Raw genomic sequence first — 19,763 nt, 5'->3', positions numbered from 1 at the left:
TTAAACTAATCCCGCATGAAAGATGAGCTCGTGAATGAAAGGCGACACGTTCGTTGCGGGCTCAGCGCGCGGTTTCCTTTGCTTTGCTGACTCGCAACCCGCGTCAGGATCAGGATCGGAATCGGAAGCAGGGTGAAGTGAACTCACAGGAATTATTCACGTATTCACGCAAATGCCCATGATTTCGACTTTGTAATAAACAAATCATTTAGAGTAACTACATTTGTAAAACTATTTTTTGTGGAAATTGTAATTGTAATGGATAATAGATAGCGCTACTTTTGACTTGTGGTGCAGAATCGTCTAATCATTACTAGTAAAACACGAAAACATTTGAATCGTAAATGTATCGTAAATAAAACATAAACCAGACCAAAAATAAACTTTTAGCACTTTGTACCATCCATTGTTTTGGTCGAATGGTCGCGTTCCAATTAAATGACGTCGGTTGCATGCCGTATTTATATTGCTCTCCTATATAAATGGCGCTGCATGCATCACTTGCGTTTTTCAACATTTCGCGCATTGGTAACAATTGCAACATTAGCGTGCTAATCGCCAAGCAAAGAAAACACAAGTACCACGCTCGCGCGTTAAAAGTGGAGCAGCTTTGCCGGATAATTGGCCTCGAGGCACCAAAAACAACGTGGAAAAATTGCGCGCGAGTCACAATTACTCACCATGCACGCGCGGACGCCACGGAAGAAATTTATTTCACAACATCCAATTCTGGCTTACAATGTTACCATTATCTCTAATGCTCATGCCCGCATTGCAATGGGTAAGAAAACGCTGCAGACGTTTTGCTTTTTGAGTAATTTCTTTCGGACAGTTTGTATATTGCTCGGATAAGCGGCAAGGCAACCTGGAGGAATCATGGCCGGGTAATGTTTTATTCAGACAAATTCCGGGATTAGTTCCGACGCTGTCCCATGTGCACAGTGCAACGGACTGGGTAATTAATCAATTAGAATTTTTATTAGATTATAAACGTAAAGTTTGGTATATGTTAGGTGTCTGCGGTGGGATAAGATGAAGTATTTTAACTTTCTGTTTAAAATTAGCAAAGTTTAAGGGGTATTTTGTTGAAAATGTAAAGTTTTATAGTAGGTAGATTAAATTTATAAAAACAAATTAAATAAATATTACATTTGAGTGTCGGGTCAGTTCTAAAATATCAAATATTTTAGTTAAATATATAAATATATAAATGTTCCTTATTAAATCGAAAACGGTCCGATCGATTTTGATTAAATTTTCATACAAGTTTTAAATTAGCCTGGTGGATAATCATGTAAAGTTTTGTACCGATATTATAACTTTATGGGTGTAAAATAAGGGGTAAAATTTAGTTTAGTGATTAAATCACCGTTTTAGTTATACAATTTAAAACTAAATGGCGCAAAGTTCAATATTTGAATTTTTCGTTTTTTTAAAATTAAAATTAAGAATATTTTCGATGGATTCTACACAGAATACGTAAAAAAATAATTAATTAGCTAAAGTAATTAATTTGTCAAAAATAAAATTTTGTAAATCTTTTGTAAATTTAGATCAAAATATTATATTATTTAGTTTATTATCATAGATTTACCTACTTTATATTTTGTTAAATTTTTACTTTTTGTAAATTTGTGCTCGGCTGCACTTTAACTTGTACCCTTGCTTCGTTAAACTTTGGCCACACGGCCGGGCAAAAATGTGCATCACAAAAGAACGCAACGCAGGAGGAGAACAAAAAAAGAACTTCCAGAGGCCAATCGGGCCCTACGCTCCAGCATGCCGCGCACTCGCCTCACAAAGCAAGCAGCAGAGAAGCGAGAAAACGAACTCAAACGAGAGGAAAAACCTTTTTGGAATCAAACAAGCTGGCGGAATAAAGGCAGCAATATACGCCTCGGCTGGCGGACGAGACAAAGGAGGCTCTGCTTTTCCACCAACAAAAAGTCCAAGCAACACGAATACGTAATTATAAGTATCTAAACATTACAAAATTTAAAACAAAAGATAATATAACAAAATCAAAACATCTTTGGATATTGTACAAATGCGTATTTATAAGTTTATCAATATATCCATGTAATTGTTTTGTTTTTCTTTATATTTGTTTATGCGAAATAACTTTGAAGGATAAAATCTTAAGCTCGTCAGTTTTTCGAAACTCCTCGACCTGACAACAACAATAAACCTGCTCCAGCAACATGGCGGGTAACGCGCGGCCCTCCAATGTTGGTGGATTGCCATAATATCAAGTCAATCGTATCCTACCCCGGGAAAAGCGGACTTCTTAAGATGGCCGAGTATTTACACGTTTTCTACAATTTATATTTCTTTTTTCATTTGCATAATGTTTAATAGTGCGTTTATAAAGATGACTGGATTGGTAAGTATTATAAAATTTTCATATTTTATTTATAAATTAATAAATAATTTGTTTTATTGTTTCAGTTTTTTTAATATAGCTTTGGTGTTGTGCCTTAGCAACAAAAAAAAAGATATTGGAGTAATGTTAATTTCGTTATGGCGGCCATCCTCTCGCCAAATGGTCGCCATCTAGCTTAAGACGCGTCAACAATTAAGTATTTGGCCGATAACTTAATTCAACTGACTAAAGAAAAACTGATAGAAATGTTCACACTTAGTAGTACATCATTTGTGTTAAAAGAGACCTTGTTAATTATAATTATCATCGTAATAATCGATATATAACTTGTTTATTGGCATATGTTAAGATTGCTTCTTTGCAAAATTAGGATTAATTTGTTATACGATTGTATTTGTTGAAGGGTTATATAATAAAGGAAGAAAAAGCAAATTTTTGATTCTTTAATGTTTAATAATTTTGTTCTCTAAGTTGGCCATGATAAGTTCTTAGTTGTTTTGAGGTTAGAATTGGCAACAATGGCGCCTTTAAAATAGATCAAAAGGGTTGTAAATTTTATTTTATTTCCTTTTACTTACTTTACTGCTTTATTTTTGAATGAATTAAAATGTGTTTAATTATTATATTAATGACGGAAATTAGAATTCATTTGAATAAATGGCAAATGTCTATAATAAATGTCAGCCAGCTCGATCCCATTTAATAAATGGAACATAATTGCGTTCAGAGACAATAAAATCCTATTTTAATTATGAATATCAAATGTTTTAATTATCGAAATGCGTTATTTGCCCACTCTGTGTAATTAAATGCGCTGTTTGTATCGACGACTTTGATTGCATTTGCTTTGTCGACTCCGGTGACTTTGACGACCCTGATGACATCAAACTACCGTAAAGTGCGTCGCGACGCGACGCGTCGAGCCAAAGTTTAATTTCGCATTTTATGATTTAACGACTGTTTGCATTCCGGTTTTATCGTCGCATTCTTCGTTTTCGTCTGCGAAATTATAACGGCATGCAACGGCTCGACGCGCGCGGGCTTCTGCTTTTTTCTCTCCCGGCGCGCACGATGAACAATTTCGACGTTTTAATCAACTGAAATATCGCACAATGAAAGGAGTCATAAAGAGAGATATCAATGACAGACAAGAAATCAATACGTAAACTTAAACCGGGCAAAAACAGAAAAATTCAAATCTCGAAAACAAACATATCGCGCAGAGTAATCAAAGGAATAGTAATCAATCATAATCAAAAAAGTTTAAGAATACGATCGTTAAAAGTCAAAGCAGAGAACGATAAACTCTGAAAATCGTTTTTTTAGTTTTATTTTTGTTGTAAATTGTGCAGGAAATGCAAATTTTAAATTTAGTTCGGATGTTTACGTATGCGGAATTTTTTGCTGCGCTTTGCTCGGGCAACCACATGTAGAAACATTGCGAACAAACAAGTATTTATTTACAAATGCGAAAGCAAACCGAAATTGTAACCGAATAACAATATAAAATAAAAATAAAAGCATACAGCGCACTTTTGATTTGTATGATTTTGTGAAAATTTGTGAAACAATTTCATGAAAGTCTCGCCAACTTCGATTATCATAAACTAAATTTTGTTCTTGACTTCGTTTTCGTAAATTTTAATAAAAAGTAGCCGAATTAATTACCCTCTTGTTAATTTGGAGCAATTAAGTTTTAAATACTTCAATTTTAATTTATTTTGAAATAGTTATTGTGAAATAGTTGGTAATTATTTACTCGTAAATTTCTTAATCTTGATTTCAAGCTTGAGTTTAACACACACATGACGTTTATTTGCTAATAATAACCTGATCTATACGCAAAATTTCCGCACTAAATTTAGTACAGAATCACAAACTTTTATTAGCATGTGAATAAACGTCTTGAACAAATAATACTCTCTGACAAGTGCTAATTACATCCATGTCCGACGCCAACTAAAATTCCATTCCTTGACTAGTGTTTATTTTCTCTATAAACATAACCAATAATTAAAGTTGTAGTTGAAAGTTGCGAAAGCAACTACGAATGCAACACTTTGGAACACTTTGAGCACACTTTGAACATCCCAATCGATATCAATTAAGCGTGCGTCACGAAAACGTCCCGATTTTCCAAGTTTAATAATGAACGTGTTAATCGACGATTGCGCGCGAGAATGAAGGCGGCGCATGAATGAAGTTTTCAAAGTTGCGCGTTGTTATGAATCCGATTCATTCGCGTACGACATCTATTTATAGCGACGCGCGCGCCGCTCGACTGAGAGTGGTTTTAATGCGGGCATAATCGCGTGTAATCGCGTTAATCAGCAGCGTATCGACAAACTTTTTCAAGGGAAATTGAATTTTCCTGTTGCGTTTAAAATTGCAAATACGATTTCTTTGATTATTGTGCAATTATTCATGCTAAAATATTTTCTAAGGGTAAAATATCTGTTGTAAATCGTAAGTAGTATTATAAATAAAATACGTGTTTGTTTGTAGGTTTGTGATGCTTTCACTCAAAAACTAGCTTATTTGATAGACAATTGTCCGTAGATTAAGACTCAGCGATTCGTTCCTTTCTATCTCCTTTAGTTTAGGAGATATTCGTGATTGAATAAAATGGGCAAAAATTGAAAAATGTCACGTTTTAGTACTTTTAGTGGCGTTTTTTGACCTTTTACTGTTGGAAATATAATTATTGTATATTTTTATCTGATAGAAATTTCTTCACTTTTAGTTGAAGAGATATTAATTATCGAAAATCGTCGATAAAAATTATCAAGCACCTCCCCCCTTGGCAATTTTTTCTTAAGAATTAAAATTTCATCTCTCAGATTTCCGTTTAAACTATTCTATCTTATAGAGAATAGTCCGTAGATTAAAACGCTGCGATCAGATCCTAAATATCTCTTTTAGTTTACGAGATATTCGCGTTTGAATAAAATGGGCAGAAATTGAGAAATGTCACTTTTTAGCACTTTTAGTCGCGATTTTCAACCTTTTACTATTGGAAATAGAATTAATTTATATGTTTATCCGATAGAGAATTTTCCAATCTTTCATAATCAGCAATTTGTTGGTTGCTATCGCTTTTAGTTGAAGAGATATTAATAATCAAAAATCATCGATAAAAATTATCAAGCACCCCCCCTTGGCAAATTTTTTCTTAAGAATGAAAATTTCATGTCTTACATTTCCGTTTTAACTATCCTATCTGATAGAGAATAGTCCGTAGATTAAAACGCTGCGATCAGATCCAAAATATCTCTTCTAGTTTACGAGATATTCGCGATTGAATAAAATGGACAAAAATTGAGAAATGTCACTTTTTACCACTTTTAGTCGCTTTTTTCGATCTTTTACTATTGGAGATATAATTATTTTATATTTATAACCGATAGAGAATTCTCCAATCTTTCATAATCAGCAATTTGTTGGTTGCTATCGCTTTTTGTTGAAGAGATATTAATTATCAAAAATCGTCGATAAAAATTATCACCATTAATACCTTTCATATTTTATTTCTGACGAATGAAATTTTTTCTCTTAAATTTGCAATTTAACTAGCTTATTTGATAGAGAATTGCCCGTAGATTAAGACTCTGCTACTCATTCCTTTCTATCTTTTTTAGTTTACGAGATATTCGCAATTGTAAAAAATATGTGTAGTTCAACGTGGTAGAACAGACGAAAACACTGTATATTTGTGTTCTCGTTTGACTCTTTTAATTTAATTTATTTGAGGCTATATTTTGTTAAATTCTTAATAAAAACAACGTTTTTGGTTGTTGCTCATTGACGCGTAAAATACTAACCAATTTTTATCCGAATTGCAAAATGAAAACTTTAAATTGCCTACTTTTAAGTGGTTTTTTAGATTGTTTTTAAAGCAACAATTTCCCTGCTTGAACGATGGAATGATCCGAACTAGAGCAGGTGCGCAATGTACGTGCTGTGTGCATTTGGTGCTCGAGTTTTCTTTTTATTGCGCGACGTCCGTTAATTGTTATCGATTTTGGGACGCTGCCGGCGGCGGCTGGTGAACGGGAGACGGAGTGGCGGTGGCGCACCACCTGCGAATGACGTCACTACTGCCGCCGTCGTCGTCGCGAGCCAGCGCGCTTAGAAACGTAAAATTTTTACGACTATTATGTCATAAACGTTCTCAGTTTAGTACTGTTACTATTACAATGGGACTCTTATCGACGAAACGTGAAATTTAAAAATGCGCACTTCGAGTGATTATATCTCTAACAACCACTTTGCAATTTTATTTAGTTCGAACGTTAAAAATACAAACAAATAAATAAATTGTTTCAAAAATTATTTGAATTATTATTTTAATTAAATGTATACGCAGACATTTCGTCTGACTGAATGTCTGTGACCTGGTTTTTGTCTTGAAATTTTTGAAATTCCAAGTAGATTATATTTTGTCTCTCTGCGAGGAATTTCGGGACTGGAGTCCACTGGAGATGAAAAAGTGGCGGATAATCCCGCTTGGCCTCTTTGGTCCTTGTGTTTCGGTAATATCCGTTCCATAATTGAAACATTTATAATTCAATTCGATTCCGTTTCATTCTCGAACGAGCACGCCGTAACGCAAATCGGTGGAAAACGTGCGCGCTGAACGCGAAACGATAGCGCGAAAAAACAGCGCGGGCTTAAAATCGAATCAAATTTAATGCGCAGTTTAGAATTCGACACCTTAATCGAGAACCAATTGAGTGGAATACCGAAATGTAATTTTACTATATCCCCATGTACACAAAACAGAAATTATAAATATATTAACTTTTTTCTTCGGAAAAACAGATTTCTCCAGCGTAGTTTTGAATAAAATGAATTATGATTAATTACATTTGTCAACAATATAAAAAACTATTATTTCAGTTTTTAAATCCTCTTTTCCGGGTAAAAAAGCAAAAACTTAATTTATATTCAAATGTGACATTATTTGCGAGTAGTAGAGCGCGAATACTTTTTATGCAAATATTTAATTATAACTTCAACAAATAGTTTTGCATATCCTAATTTGTATGCATTAGTAATCCATTAAAAGCTTATTAAATTTATTAATTAGTAAAGGTGATTTAATCAGCGATCATAATATAAATTGAACAGATAATGGACCACAATTATTTAGTTTATTAATCATCATTAAATTAAATGTCCAATCGCCAAGAATCAATAAGTAATTAAAATTTAATTTAGTCCAAACATTATCTATGTAAATATGTAAAAATGAATTGACTTTTGTTAGTTTTATTAACACTTGTATGAAATATTTGAAGAAACGCAAGAAAAATTATTAAATAATTATTTTTTTTGTTTTTGGCTAAAAATTCAGCTTTAAACTAAGGAATAAAAGTTACTAGCATTTCTCCTTTCTTTAATAATATAATAGAGAATCTTTGTCATGATCAGGGCACATAATAAGCTAAAGCAACAATTAAGTAATTAGTTAGACTCCTTTTTACTTGAAAAAAAAACTATTTTCTAATTCAATAAGCCTGAAACTCAGTTGTTATGTTAAATAATTTATCACAATTCCATCCAAAAACACCCATAATCCAAAAATAGTAAATAATTAAATTACCTATAAAATTGCTGCGTGTCTTATTTAATTAATTAACTAATTAATTAATTAACCATGTATATGTCTATGTACAGAAATAGCATCATTAAAAATGTATGTTTATCCTAGTTCCATACCTAATCTAAGTTCTTTTCAAGTTGCGAATAATTTAAAATTCGAATGAGCAAACGAACCCGGCAGAGCACCGCCAACAAAGTGATGCTGCATCAAAAGCCTTCGCAAATCGACGTGAAAAGTTAGCGCTCCCGGATGCTTTGCCTCACTTTACATTAGATCAACTTTGCGCCTTCGGTTCGACGTTTTCAACTTACGACTGCTCTTCAGAGAGGTCTGCGCAGTACTCGACGCATATCTACATCCTGCAATCCAGGATAACGCAGATAATACGCGGTAATGCCAAGCGCGGCCCTGCTAATGTGCATTACCAATGAATGCCGCACAAAAGTCCAGAAAAGACGCAAGACGCTCGCCGGTTTTGTTATTTCTTTGCACAAGTCTTCCATCTTCCATAAGTTTTACGTTTTTACCTCGCGTGGCATCTACATCTATCAAGTTATCCTGCTTTTTGCTTTACTTTTACGGTTATCTCTGTGGAGGTAATTGGTTGACTTTAGACACACGCGAACTGAGACTGGGAATGGCGCAGACGTTCGTAAAGTTCGTTGGCAGGTAATGGCCGCTGGGAATTATTAATTTTGCAAACTAACACGGCGCAACGCACCAAGACAGGATGACAAACAATGAAGCAAAGACACGAAAAGACCAAAAAGTTAATTTTACAAGTTTTTGAAGTAAATACACATAGATGGCGCGGGTTTTAAGGTTATGTTGTAAATTTACCTTACATAACCTCCATAAATCATTTTATAATAAAAAAAATTAAACTTGTATTAAAATCTCTTAGCTAAAGTGTTTTTTGAGTTTTTTTCTTAAGTAAAAACACATAGATGGCGTTGATTTTTAAGGTTATCTGTTACATAACCTTCATAAATCACCCAAAACAAAACAGTTGACGATTTATCTCCATTACATACTCATTATATAATATTCTATTAATAATAATAAAAGAAAAACTGAACTTGCATGAAACCCCATTATGCTAACGTGTCTTTTAATGCTAATAATCAGGGCGTAATGGTTGAAGTAATGCTCCACCTCGCTAACGAAGCGAATGCGTGACATTCTCGTCCTGTACAAATATTCGTCAGCGTCTACACGGAGGACATGGTCGACATTAACGCACACACATCATCAGGCAGCCATTGTGCGGCCCCCATGTGATAGCGAGCGCATTATCTACCTGCACACAGCGCGCTTGGTGGACTGTCGCCACGCGCAGTTTCTGTATGTATTTATTCCAAAGGCCGTAATGAATAATAAACTATTATTATCGATCGCGGGGCGCGCGGTTTTGCGACGCGCCTGTACACACGTTTCACTTACTGGCTTACAGCGAGATGAACGCGTTTTTTGTTTATTGTTACATCATCTCGTCTGGACAAGAGATTATCACATCATGCGGGTGATAATCGGGTTTTATTGTGAGTTTAATTTAATGTTATTAAATCACATTTAATTTGATTTAATTTTTTGAAAAACTTGTAAAAAATTGTTTATTTAAATAATATAATTAATATTTTGATTGTTTTGTTGTTTATTTGTGTTTATTTTCTTTGAAAACCTTGAAAATTTGTTGTTTGATATTTGAATTTCAGTGAAGAAGTGGGTTTAATATAGGCAACCCAACATACACCTCATACACTTCTATGCAATTTTTATGAATTTTCATAAAAATTATTTATATTCACACTTAAAACAACCATGAAAGGATTTTATGATTGTTTAATACTCAATTCGTTATTATATTATTTAAATACTTAATATTTTTAAGTTTTCGCGAATATTTCCCGATTTTAAATATAAATAATCAAAATTCTGGTACTTACACGACAAAATGATAGACGAAACATTTCCAGCTGTCGGGGCGTTCGAGGAAGTTGTAAACTTGGCCTTGAAATGTCGCCCTGCCGGCGATCTTGCGATGCTGGCGCGATGCGTACCGCGCCGCTTCGCCCCATTTCGGGGGGCTCTCCAGCAACAGGTTGGCGGCGTTCAGCCCCTGACAAAATGTCGTCTCGGGTACTACAACAATAAATAAACACATGTTTAAACAACCTACACGTGTACTTACAAGTATAATACAATACGTCTATTGATTATGTACTATGAAAGTTTAATTCGTCAATTTCCGCTAGCGAAATGAACACAATGCATTTCCGATGGCGATGGCGATGAAAAATTGAAAATGCATTCAATGTTACCTCACACGCATTTAATATGAACATTCGTAGCACGTGCGATTGTCATGAATGGTGCACAAATTGCCCTCAAACTGCCCTTTTCTGGGATTTTCATCTATTACGTCAACGATTTTTGTTATTCAGTGCGCATTTTTAATTAAAATTTATTGTTGATTTTAATTAATAGTGCAGGCGCAGCTTCTTTGATATTAACGGCTTTTGTATCACGGTGGCTTTCGCTTTTCTTTGTTCTATTCGTAGTCTCATTTCCGTATTTTACTTTTTGGTTCTTTTTCTTTAATTTCTGCTTGTGAGAAAGTTAAACAAATTTAAAAAATAAAAACCGTTGCAATTTTAATAGTTTTTTTTAGTATCAAGGCATTAATGCATTTTTTTATGAATTATGAAGACGAAAAAATCATTTTTTTCATTCAAATTTAACTAGTATTTCTTTAAATTCAAGTTTTTATGATATTTAATAAAAAATATTAATTATTACTTTACTCTGTTATAGGTTATTACAAAATCAAAATAATTTAAGCCACTAAAAATGAATAATCAACAGTAATGGTTAAATTCACCCGAATCCTAAATTTAATTAATTGTATTTAGTTGACAGCGTAATTACGTAATGCTCCAGCAACGCCATGAATAATTAACGCAATTGCGCCAAAAACGACGTGCCACTGCCTGTCGTGCACTAATTCTTTAATTATAAAATCAATCAAATAAATTTTAGAACAAACTCACCTGATAGCGATGCTTTATTCAATTTCTTTTGTTTCTTTAGAAAGTGTTTCTATTTTTAGTGCTTTTAATAATTTCATTTACCAATTACGTTTTTTTTTTAATTCATCTTCTATTGTATGTTGATACAACTGACCAACACCGATAATTATTATGATGGTCATTAAAAAAAGTGTTTTATTTGTCGTGTTAACAATGTCGCCATCATCATTATTCACGGACGATTAACGAAACCGTGTGTAGGTAAATGATGTTAAGTTGATAAATTTAGCCCGAACGCAATTTGCGTCTGATGGCAATGGGCGTAATGTTTGGATCGATTTCAGGCGTAATTTGTTTATATCAGGAACGCGTTAACACGACTAACGAATTAGGTGTAATCCAGGAAATTGATGAAATATATTCAAGTGCATTAAAATGTTTATTTTTACTGGCGATTATTCATTTTCGCTTTCAGGCGCATGTTTATATTTTGATTAAATCATGAACAGTGATTTTTTCCTGTTTCATTTCGGCGAAATTGCGAGTATAAATACAATAATGTACGATGTGTGCATTTATGATGGTTAAACAAGTCAAAAGTTTGGAAGTTGGCGGTTAGTGGAGCGTTTAATGAGAAAATTCCAGATTGCATGCCGTGCGATGGAAGAAAAATAAAGAAAACGCAAGGCGGTAGGATGCAATATCATGGAGATGCAAACCAAGCGTTTGTTTGAAGTATATTTATAGATTTTTTGTATTAAAAGTTATATTAAGGAAGATTATGAGATTATTTCAAAGATCAAACGGAATTTTAACCCAAAACTTTGAAGAAGAAAAATTTAAAATTAGATTTATATTAGAGCGAATAATATTTCTCTAGTTTTTTATTCGGTAGGCGTTTAATTGGAAAATTAAACCGAATAGTCAAAAAATTTAAAATTTATGTCACTTAAACATGGTCAAAACCAAGTCGGTTTCTCCAACAAAATATCCGACTATTCAGCCAATTCTAACGTTTTCTTTTTTTAAAGAACCCTGTCTAATACAAGTGGTACAAAGAATATAAATGATTATTGTTACTGTATCGCCATTAGATCCGTTGCTTCGTACTCAATTCTCAATTAATTTTTAAATTTGTTATTTCTTGATTTATCGCAGCGCTGAGAAAGTACAAGTGTTCGAGTTTTCCTATACAAGGTTTCCGCTTCACCAGTGATTAATGAAATAAGCCGCAGTGCGGAAAATACAAAAAGAAAACGAATAAAAGGTGAAACTCAAACTCACCGGTTTCCAATGGTGTGATGTCGAGCAGTTGTTGCGTGCTGCGATCGGAGAGCGGACTCGGCTGTTGCTGCTGCTGGCCAACTTCAACGATGCTCACCGACAAATGCGATCTGCCTAAAAACCAGTCAACGTAAACGTTAGCTCTCTTATCGTGTGCACCATCTGGTGTTATCACAAGACACAAAATATTTACAACGCGAAATACACAAACTTGCAACATTTAGATCAAAATAAATCTTAAATACAAAACATTCAACGTATTGTATTCTATTGTATTTTTAAAAGTGAAAGGTTGACTACACTTGTGGCTCTACTCCCCTAGTCCAGCGCAGGTTGCCATTGGCAACGGATAACAAGTCATGCGCAGTGCACGCGAATACTGAATGCAACGTAATATTGCAAGTCACTCTTCAAAGGAATTAATCGCTGACAGAGAGAATGTGTAACGTTAACCAAAAAAGTGTTCTTAACACAGTGTGTACATATTGAAATATAGCAGAAGCCATTTGACAAGGTACTATTTTTAGATTTTTTATACTTCAAAAGCAATGTAAGCTTATAAAATCTTTGTAAATAATTTATGCGGTATACTTCAACCACAAACATCTTGCTCTTGCTTCAACTGCAAATTTACTATTGTCTAATCTCTCATCAAATATTCAAATATCAAGGCGGTGGACCGTGCATGCATCACTTTAATATTTCATTTCTATAAATCCGCCCAGCGTTTCACGTAATCGGCGAATTATTCACTTTCCACTTCAATGTTTCATCGTAGTGGTCGTTTTTGTGCTGCGTTTCGCAAACATGGCGTATGTATTATGGAAATAATCGCACAATCAGCACAATAACCTCAAAACTTCCGTAACTAGCATAGCAACGCGAAACTAGCGAGAAAAGGAATCATAAACTAAATACAGCGGTACTAAACAGAGATTAACAGAGTATGCTAGTTTGGAAGATTTGAGGGGAACTGTTGGGAACCGCTGAACATGCAAAATGTCAGGTTATGTTCAGGGTGGCTAAATCCTGAAAGTGACCATGACAAGCGGTGAAATGGTTGAAATGTTCAAGCTAACAGCAAACAAGAAAGCTCGCCGCAACCGCACGCGTGCATTATTCACAGGGGTCCTGAATAGTTAAGGAGCAAAGTGCGCCAAACGGGTATGTAATTATTTATTTCACACACACACACATACGCACACAAACACATAAAACAAGAAGCACATAATTTTCTTCGGACTTGATATGAACACGGAATGAATCTTTTCTGGTTTATAAAATAATCATTTCTTTCGCCCTCGATGTCACAAAACATCATTTTCGGCGTTTTTGTATAATTTATTTATATAAAAATTAATTGAGATTTGTTAATTTTGCTTTTGAAATATTTGTAGAAGACCCAGGTGAGTAAAAAAAGTGAGAGAATATGAAACAATTGAAAATAGAAGAAGAAAAAAAAACAATTTTATTTTTCATAAATTAAATTTTTTTCATTTTTAAGCTATTTTTTGTTTTTTCTTGCCAAAATATAGCTTAAAGGGTGAAAAATAAGGGATGAAAGCATATTGGGAGATTTAATCATTGTTTTAATTATAAAATTTGAATTTAAATGTCTGTAAACTGCATTTATAAAAAAATTTGTTCAAAAAAGTGAGCAAATAATTAGTCCGTGAAACAAAAAACTAATTAGTTAGACTACTTTTTATTAAAACCCACGCAAATAAAGCCTCGGGCAGAAGCTAGTCAAAATAGAAATTACTCACCTGCATTGAGCAGTTTTTGCTGTTCGTCGAGCGCCATCCCAAGCGTTTCGGGAAAAGTAATGCCTAAATGTGGCATTTTAGCATACCGCTACGCTCCGCGTACACGCCGCCCCCAAGCAAGCTGTAACTAGACTCTGTCTACGAACGCCTGGCTTTCGGTCGCGGCAAATGCAGGCGCAACGATGCTTGCGGCAAAAGGAGCAGCATGACGAACCGCATCTACGCTCACCTGCAGCAAGATGATCCCGAGAGTTTCAGATCGTGATCTGGCTTGGATTCCACGCTAGGCCAAATCTAGGTGCTCTACGCTGGAAAATCGAGACAGCATTGTTATATAAGCACAGCGCAGTGTTGTGATAATGCGGGAGATGCGCCGCAAGTTTAACTACATTATCACGACCACCACCGCACATACCATCAACGTGAAAGTTTGTTAGACACAACTAGCGGATGTGTTTACTAATGAAAATGATATTATTATATAGAAACTAGATATGATTAATGATTAATAGCGACAGGCGAGGTAATTTGATTGTGCAATGAGATATTTTACGTTGTATTATACTTTCGGTAGTATTAAATTCCGTAAAATGTTTGGTGTTTGATATTGCATTTTTGAGGTAGTAAAACATGCCAGCAATTTTGTTTTGTAGGCGTATTTGTATTTTATTGACATGTTTTCGAGTTGAAAAGCGTAGGGATGCCAGAATTATTTCGAAATTGCAGCGTCAAAGTTGATGGGAAGTTTAAACTGGTAAAACCTTTAAATGGATTGGCAAATACGATGATACATTGCATGAAATCGTACAAAATACGCCAATTTTCTATTTTCCGGTTACTTTTTCACGTTGGTAAACACAAAATATACGAATACGTAATAAAAATCTAGAAATGTTTGGCAAATATAAACATTTTTTTAATTCGGTGAAAGTATGAAACGGGTTAGGAATTTTATTCGGTGGAAATAGAATTTAGTTTATTAAATTTTCAACTTTTGACATAAATTAAAGGATTATAATCTATTTTTAGAATTATGTTTTAGTAGGAAACAGGTTGAATTCCGCGGAATTATGAAAAATAGTTTTTAACACACAAACTGCGATTTTTGTGGTTTGTTTCATGGAAAAAATAAATTCTAACTAATATTATATATGCGAATGTCAGTTAGTTTGGTAGTTAGTTTGTTTGTTACTCTCTGCTGCAAAAATTGCGGAATTAATTTCCATGAAACTGTTCATTGTTATACCTTGGTCATCAAAATACCATGTAGAGTTTTTGTCGCAATAAAACATAAAGGATGCTAAATGACACGAATATTAATATGGAGATTCAATAATAGTTATATGAAACTAAAATAATAATATAGTTGCAAATTTGCGTTTGTTTGATTGTTTGTGACGGATTCACGGCCAAACCACTGAATAAATTTTGATAGTTTTTGATATAGAAATATTTTTGACCAAGGAAAAGCTAGTAGGCTACTTTTTAATGCAAAATTAAAACTTCAAGGGTGTAAAATAAGGGATGAAAGTTGATATTGAGATTCAATCACAGTATTAGTTCTATAATTCAACCCAAGGTGGGGCAAAAGTGCATAATTTGAATTTCTCATTATTAAAATTAAAAATATTTTATCTTATTTGCGGATCTAAGAAATGTGAAAACAATTAGTTAAGCACTTTTTATTAAAAATATAAACAAGTTTGATATAAATACATTCTAAAATTAATTTTTAATGATTTATTAATAAAGTTTTACCCTACGGAGCTGCATAATATAATGTCATACTTTTTTATATAAAAAGTTACCTCTGTACATTTATTTTTAGCTTGTAATATCACCAATTACTAAGTTAATCCTACGATTGTAATTCCGAGAAAATAGCAATCAAAACGGTGTGAGTCAAGGCTATCAAACCCCACCAGACACCCCTCTAGATGGCGCAAACCCATTCAATATTCTCCTTGGGAGCAAGCCAGAATACTCCATTCGATTTTCCACGCTTACGTCTACTACCGTAGATCGCGTTATCGCGTAAACTTGCACCTTATGCGAGCAAAAACCCGTACCTACTCGCCAAGGTGAAACAAACATAAATATAAAACGCGGCCGGCGCCTCCACCTCACCGCACGCCAAAGGGCAAGAGCCGAGCATGCGAATAGAATCAGCCATCCAACCAAAATAAAGCAGTGATGATGTCGTAATGACTCAAATTAGTATGCGTAATGACTATGACTAAGCCTTCATTACCCTCATTTGCTATGGAATAGACTATAAAACAAAGAAAAATCGTGCAAACATCACGGGTATAAGTTATTAAAAGTAAATTTACAAAAAAAGTGTATTTGGAAATGTTTATAATTAATATAGATTTTGATAAAAACGAGAATAACAACAGTAGTAAGGTAGTGGCAGCTTTTAGTTGATTAAAATGTCACATAATCTGATAAATATTAAACATTAATTTTAATAGATTGGCATAAATATCAATTTTCTTTTATATTTATAACGTTTTAGCAAAAATTTGCATCAATAGATCTTTATATTGACAATGTAGTTCGAAAAGAATTGTAAATTTATTTTAAACCAATTAAAAATTTTAATTATCCTACGTAATTGGTATTCATCACCATGAACATCATTTATTCGAATGTTTGTAGGTTATAAATTCAATTCAAGCGTCAAGAAATTACAGTTAACGAATTTGCGAACACGGATCTATTTTTCAAATGAGTTTATTTTCCGAATGTTTAAAAGATCAGACACAACTCATAAATTACACCTTTATACAAATCAGTAGGTAATCATTTAATTACCTTACACATATAATTTTATTTTTTATGTAACATTCAGTATTAGGCATCCTATTATTAATGTAGTGAGGTAAATGATATGGAAATAACAGGGCGCACCGTCCTGGGAATACCACCCCCTAACCCGAAGGGATGTCATTAATAAACGTGAACGTCAAACGAAAACGAACGACTTGCGTATGACCCTCACACATTTAACATCTTGAATTCTACCCATGCATATAGACTATGATAAAACAAAATGAAATATTTGCAACCTTGTTATTGCATAAAATGGAAGCAAAGCAGCAAAAAATCACACGTCATATCTAATTTAATTTGGTTAATAAATTAGCGGATTTATTGCATAAAATTCATTTATTCAAAAAAACTGAAATTATTGATTCATTTTTAATTGGTTGAGCACTATTTTTAGTCCGGTAAAAAATGCATACCCACAGCTCGTGGTTATAATTCATGATTCATTGTTTATACGGGGAAGAGATAATAATGTATGGAGAATGATGAATAACAGTTTAACCTTGAAAATAATTACGGGTAGTTAGGAATAATGAAGGTGTTTTAAAGTATTTTTAGGATAACGGTGGTTATTTTTTTAGTATCTAAAAGTTGAAGTATGCAACTTATCAAACATTATTATTAATGTTGAACAATGTGTAGTATTCATGCATTTTATTCTTCTACTAATATTTAATATTTTATTAATTTTTATTAATACTTCTCTCTACCGGCTATAAAATTAGTATTTTTTTAATACAAAAAATGCATGAACTATAATATTATATTTACTATTCAGGTAATAGCTAACAAACACCCACCTATCAATAACCGTTAATTTATCTACTTTATAAAATAAATATTATTGAAAGAATTGTTTGCTCTGCCTGTTTCAATACGAAAATAAAAGTAAAAAGCGCGTGTTTGTAATTAAAACAAACATTGCAATAAAATGTTCCCACCGTTATAAACATGTGATAATATCAGCTTCGAATAAAACCCAAATAAACCTTCATGAAAGCATTAAAACAAAATGAAAATCAAATAAACCCTCGTGAAAAATCGATGAGATACGGCACGAAATCACTGCATCTTGTCAGCGGACATGATTCACGCGCGTAATAAAATACCAACGTCGCAATTAAAAACACACGCTTGGGTTTTACGTATTTAATCGAATTTAAACGTGCACATACACTCGTAAAATGCCAAATGTCTCTCACATTAAACTCGCATTTAGATACATTTATCTTCATCATCAACTGCAACTTCCACTTGGAAATAAATTTAATAAATGTTACTTATTCTACACAAATTAATAATTAAACATTAATTAATTTGTAACATGTTGGATGGATTGTTAGACATTCAATTATTTAAAGCACTTCACTTTGTGATAATGGCACTATACATGTATGATATATTAATAATGCGTTTTGTGTGCTAATTATATAACGATGTGTATAGGTTATGTTGGTGTGGTTCTGCGGTCGTGCAATGCATAACAGAATAATTATATTTGTAAGTGAGTATCGGTTGCGCGGTGTTCGTACCGACAGTAATGAAAAGAGAACATAATTCACATTTGCAATGCGTTGCAATTTATTGTTGACATTGTGAGCTGATCACAATATCCACCCGCTACCCGCCTGCCAGGATAAAACCAAACGAGAGTGTTTACGCAACGAGCCGATATCGATTGGCATTGCTGCAATTACTTTAAATGTTTTGGGCGCTCCCGAATGCAATATGGGTGCTGTTGTGTTGTGTCAGGTTAATTTGTAAATACATAAATAATTAATTATATAATTTAGTATAGTTAATGCAGAGAAATTGTATAGGGTATTTTGTTTTAATATGAATACTAAATTTTCATAAATACTAGATTTTAATTTGAAGGAAAAAAATCACTTTTCCGTCAATTTTGTGCTTAATTTAGAAAACATTCAGAACGATCTGATATTATACTAATTGTTTGATTTTTTCCGCTCTGTATTTGAATTAAATACTGTTTTTGGGAAAATTGTGTTGAAAGATGTAAAAGAATTAAACCGCAAATTACTCCATTTCCTAATTGAGTTAATCAGATTAAAGCGTGAAAAAGAAACGAGCGGAAAATGACAATTAGCAAGATTAACTAAAATTACGACACAAAAAAAATCGACCCGAAAAAAGAAAAGGAACCAAATCTAATTTGGCATTCAGCTACGACATAATATCAAAGGGGTGGAATATAAAAGCGAACCAAAATGTACGAATTAAAGACTATGAAATGAAGTAGACAAAAAACTAAAAAAATATTATATCTTAAGGTTTGATATTTAAAATAGTAAAATAAATACTAAATCATTTTGAATACTTTGCTGAAATATGAGAATAAATAGTGAAAATTCAATTTCCTTCGACGAAAATACGCAAGAGAATGCAACGCACAAAAAACGCGTTGAATATGTGTGAATAATTAAAGCCGTAATGGCCGTGCCCGCGTTCAAATGTGAGAATTGCTCGAGTTCGCTTGCCGCTCTTGGCGGAAAATTGCAGCGCGAGAGTTTTCTACAATTGTGCCGACGAAATGAAAATTTGATCGTTTCATATCCGCACCGTGGAAAAGGGCACGCGTTGCACAAGATTGCTTCGCGTACCAAAACAGAAAACTCAACACAAACATAAAAGGATATCAAAATGTATTCAGTAAATATACCAAATGTCAAAACGTCGCACGAAAAATTATTTCGGCAAACATCAACTGCAATGTTGACAAAGTTGATTAATTTTTGTTCTCAGAAGAGATGTTGTAGAATTAGGTTGAATGCACATAAAAACACTCGGTATATTTGTACAAGGGTATAAAAAACATACGGAGAACATAAATTTTGATGGGTATG

General features: G+C 33.4%; 1 protein-coding gene and 1 long non-coding RNA gene across 4 annotated transcripts in view; one reads left to right on the top strand and one right to left on the bottom strand.

Moving 5' to 3' along the window:
* The window catches only part of KCNQ (KCNQ potassium channel), a 55,025-nt gene that overhangs the window by 25,170 nt on the left and 10,092 nt on the right, over positions 1 to 19,763 (bottom strand). For 2 of the 3 annotated variants that reach the window (XM_065303645.1, XM_065303647.1), the window contains exons 2-4: positions 14,068 to 14,375; positions 12,302 to 12,415; positions 9,935 to 10,130 (exon numbers count right to left, since the gene is read on the bottom strand). In XM_065303645.1, coding sequence (XP_065159717.1) covers positions 9,935 to 10,130; positions 12,302 to 12,415; positions 14,068 to 14,143 — 386 coding nt within the window. In that variant the 5' untranslated portion in view covers positions 14,144 to 14,375. The remainder of the gene's footprint in view (positions 1 to 9,934; positions 10,131 to 12,301; positions 12,416 to 14,067; positions 14,376 to 19,763) is intronic. The other variant, XM_065303646.1, reaches the window with a different exon arrangement.
* LOC135792882 (uncharacterized) lies at positions 1,999 to 2,815 on the top strand. The gene is made up of 2 exons (XR_010548481.1): positions 1,999 to 2,383; positions 2,449 to 2,815. It is a non-coding gene; the product is annotated as an uncharacterized lncRNA (long non-coding RNA).

Source organism: Atheta coriaria, unplaced genomic scaffold (assembly GCF_025399875.1).
Source record: "Atheta coriaria isolate IRGN ID8LTWV9N9 unplaced genomic scaffold, Caltech_Dcor_3.1 hic_scaffold_5_pilon, whole genome shotgun sequence".
NCBI lineage: Eukaryota > Metazoa > Arthropoda > Insecta > Coleoptera > Staphylinidae > Dalotia > Dalotia coriaria.
Note: the sequence above shows the minus strand (reverse complement) of the source record. Positions and strands in the feature narration are given on the sequence as shown.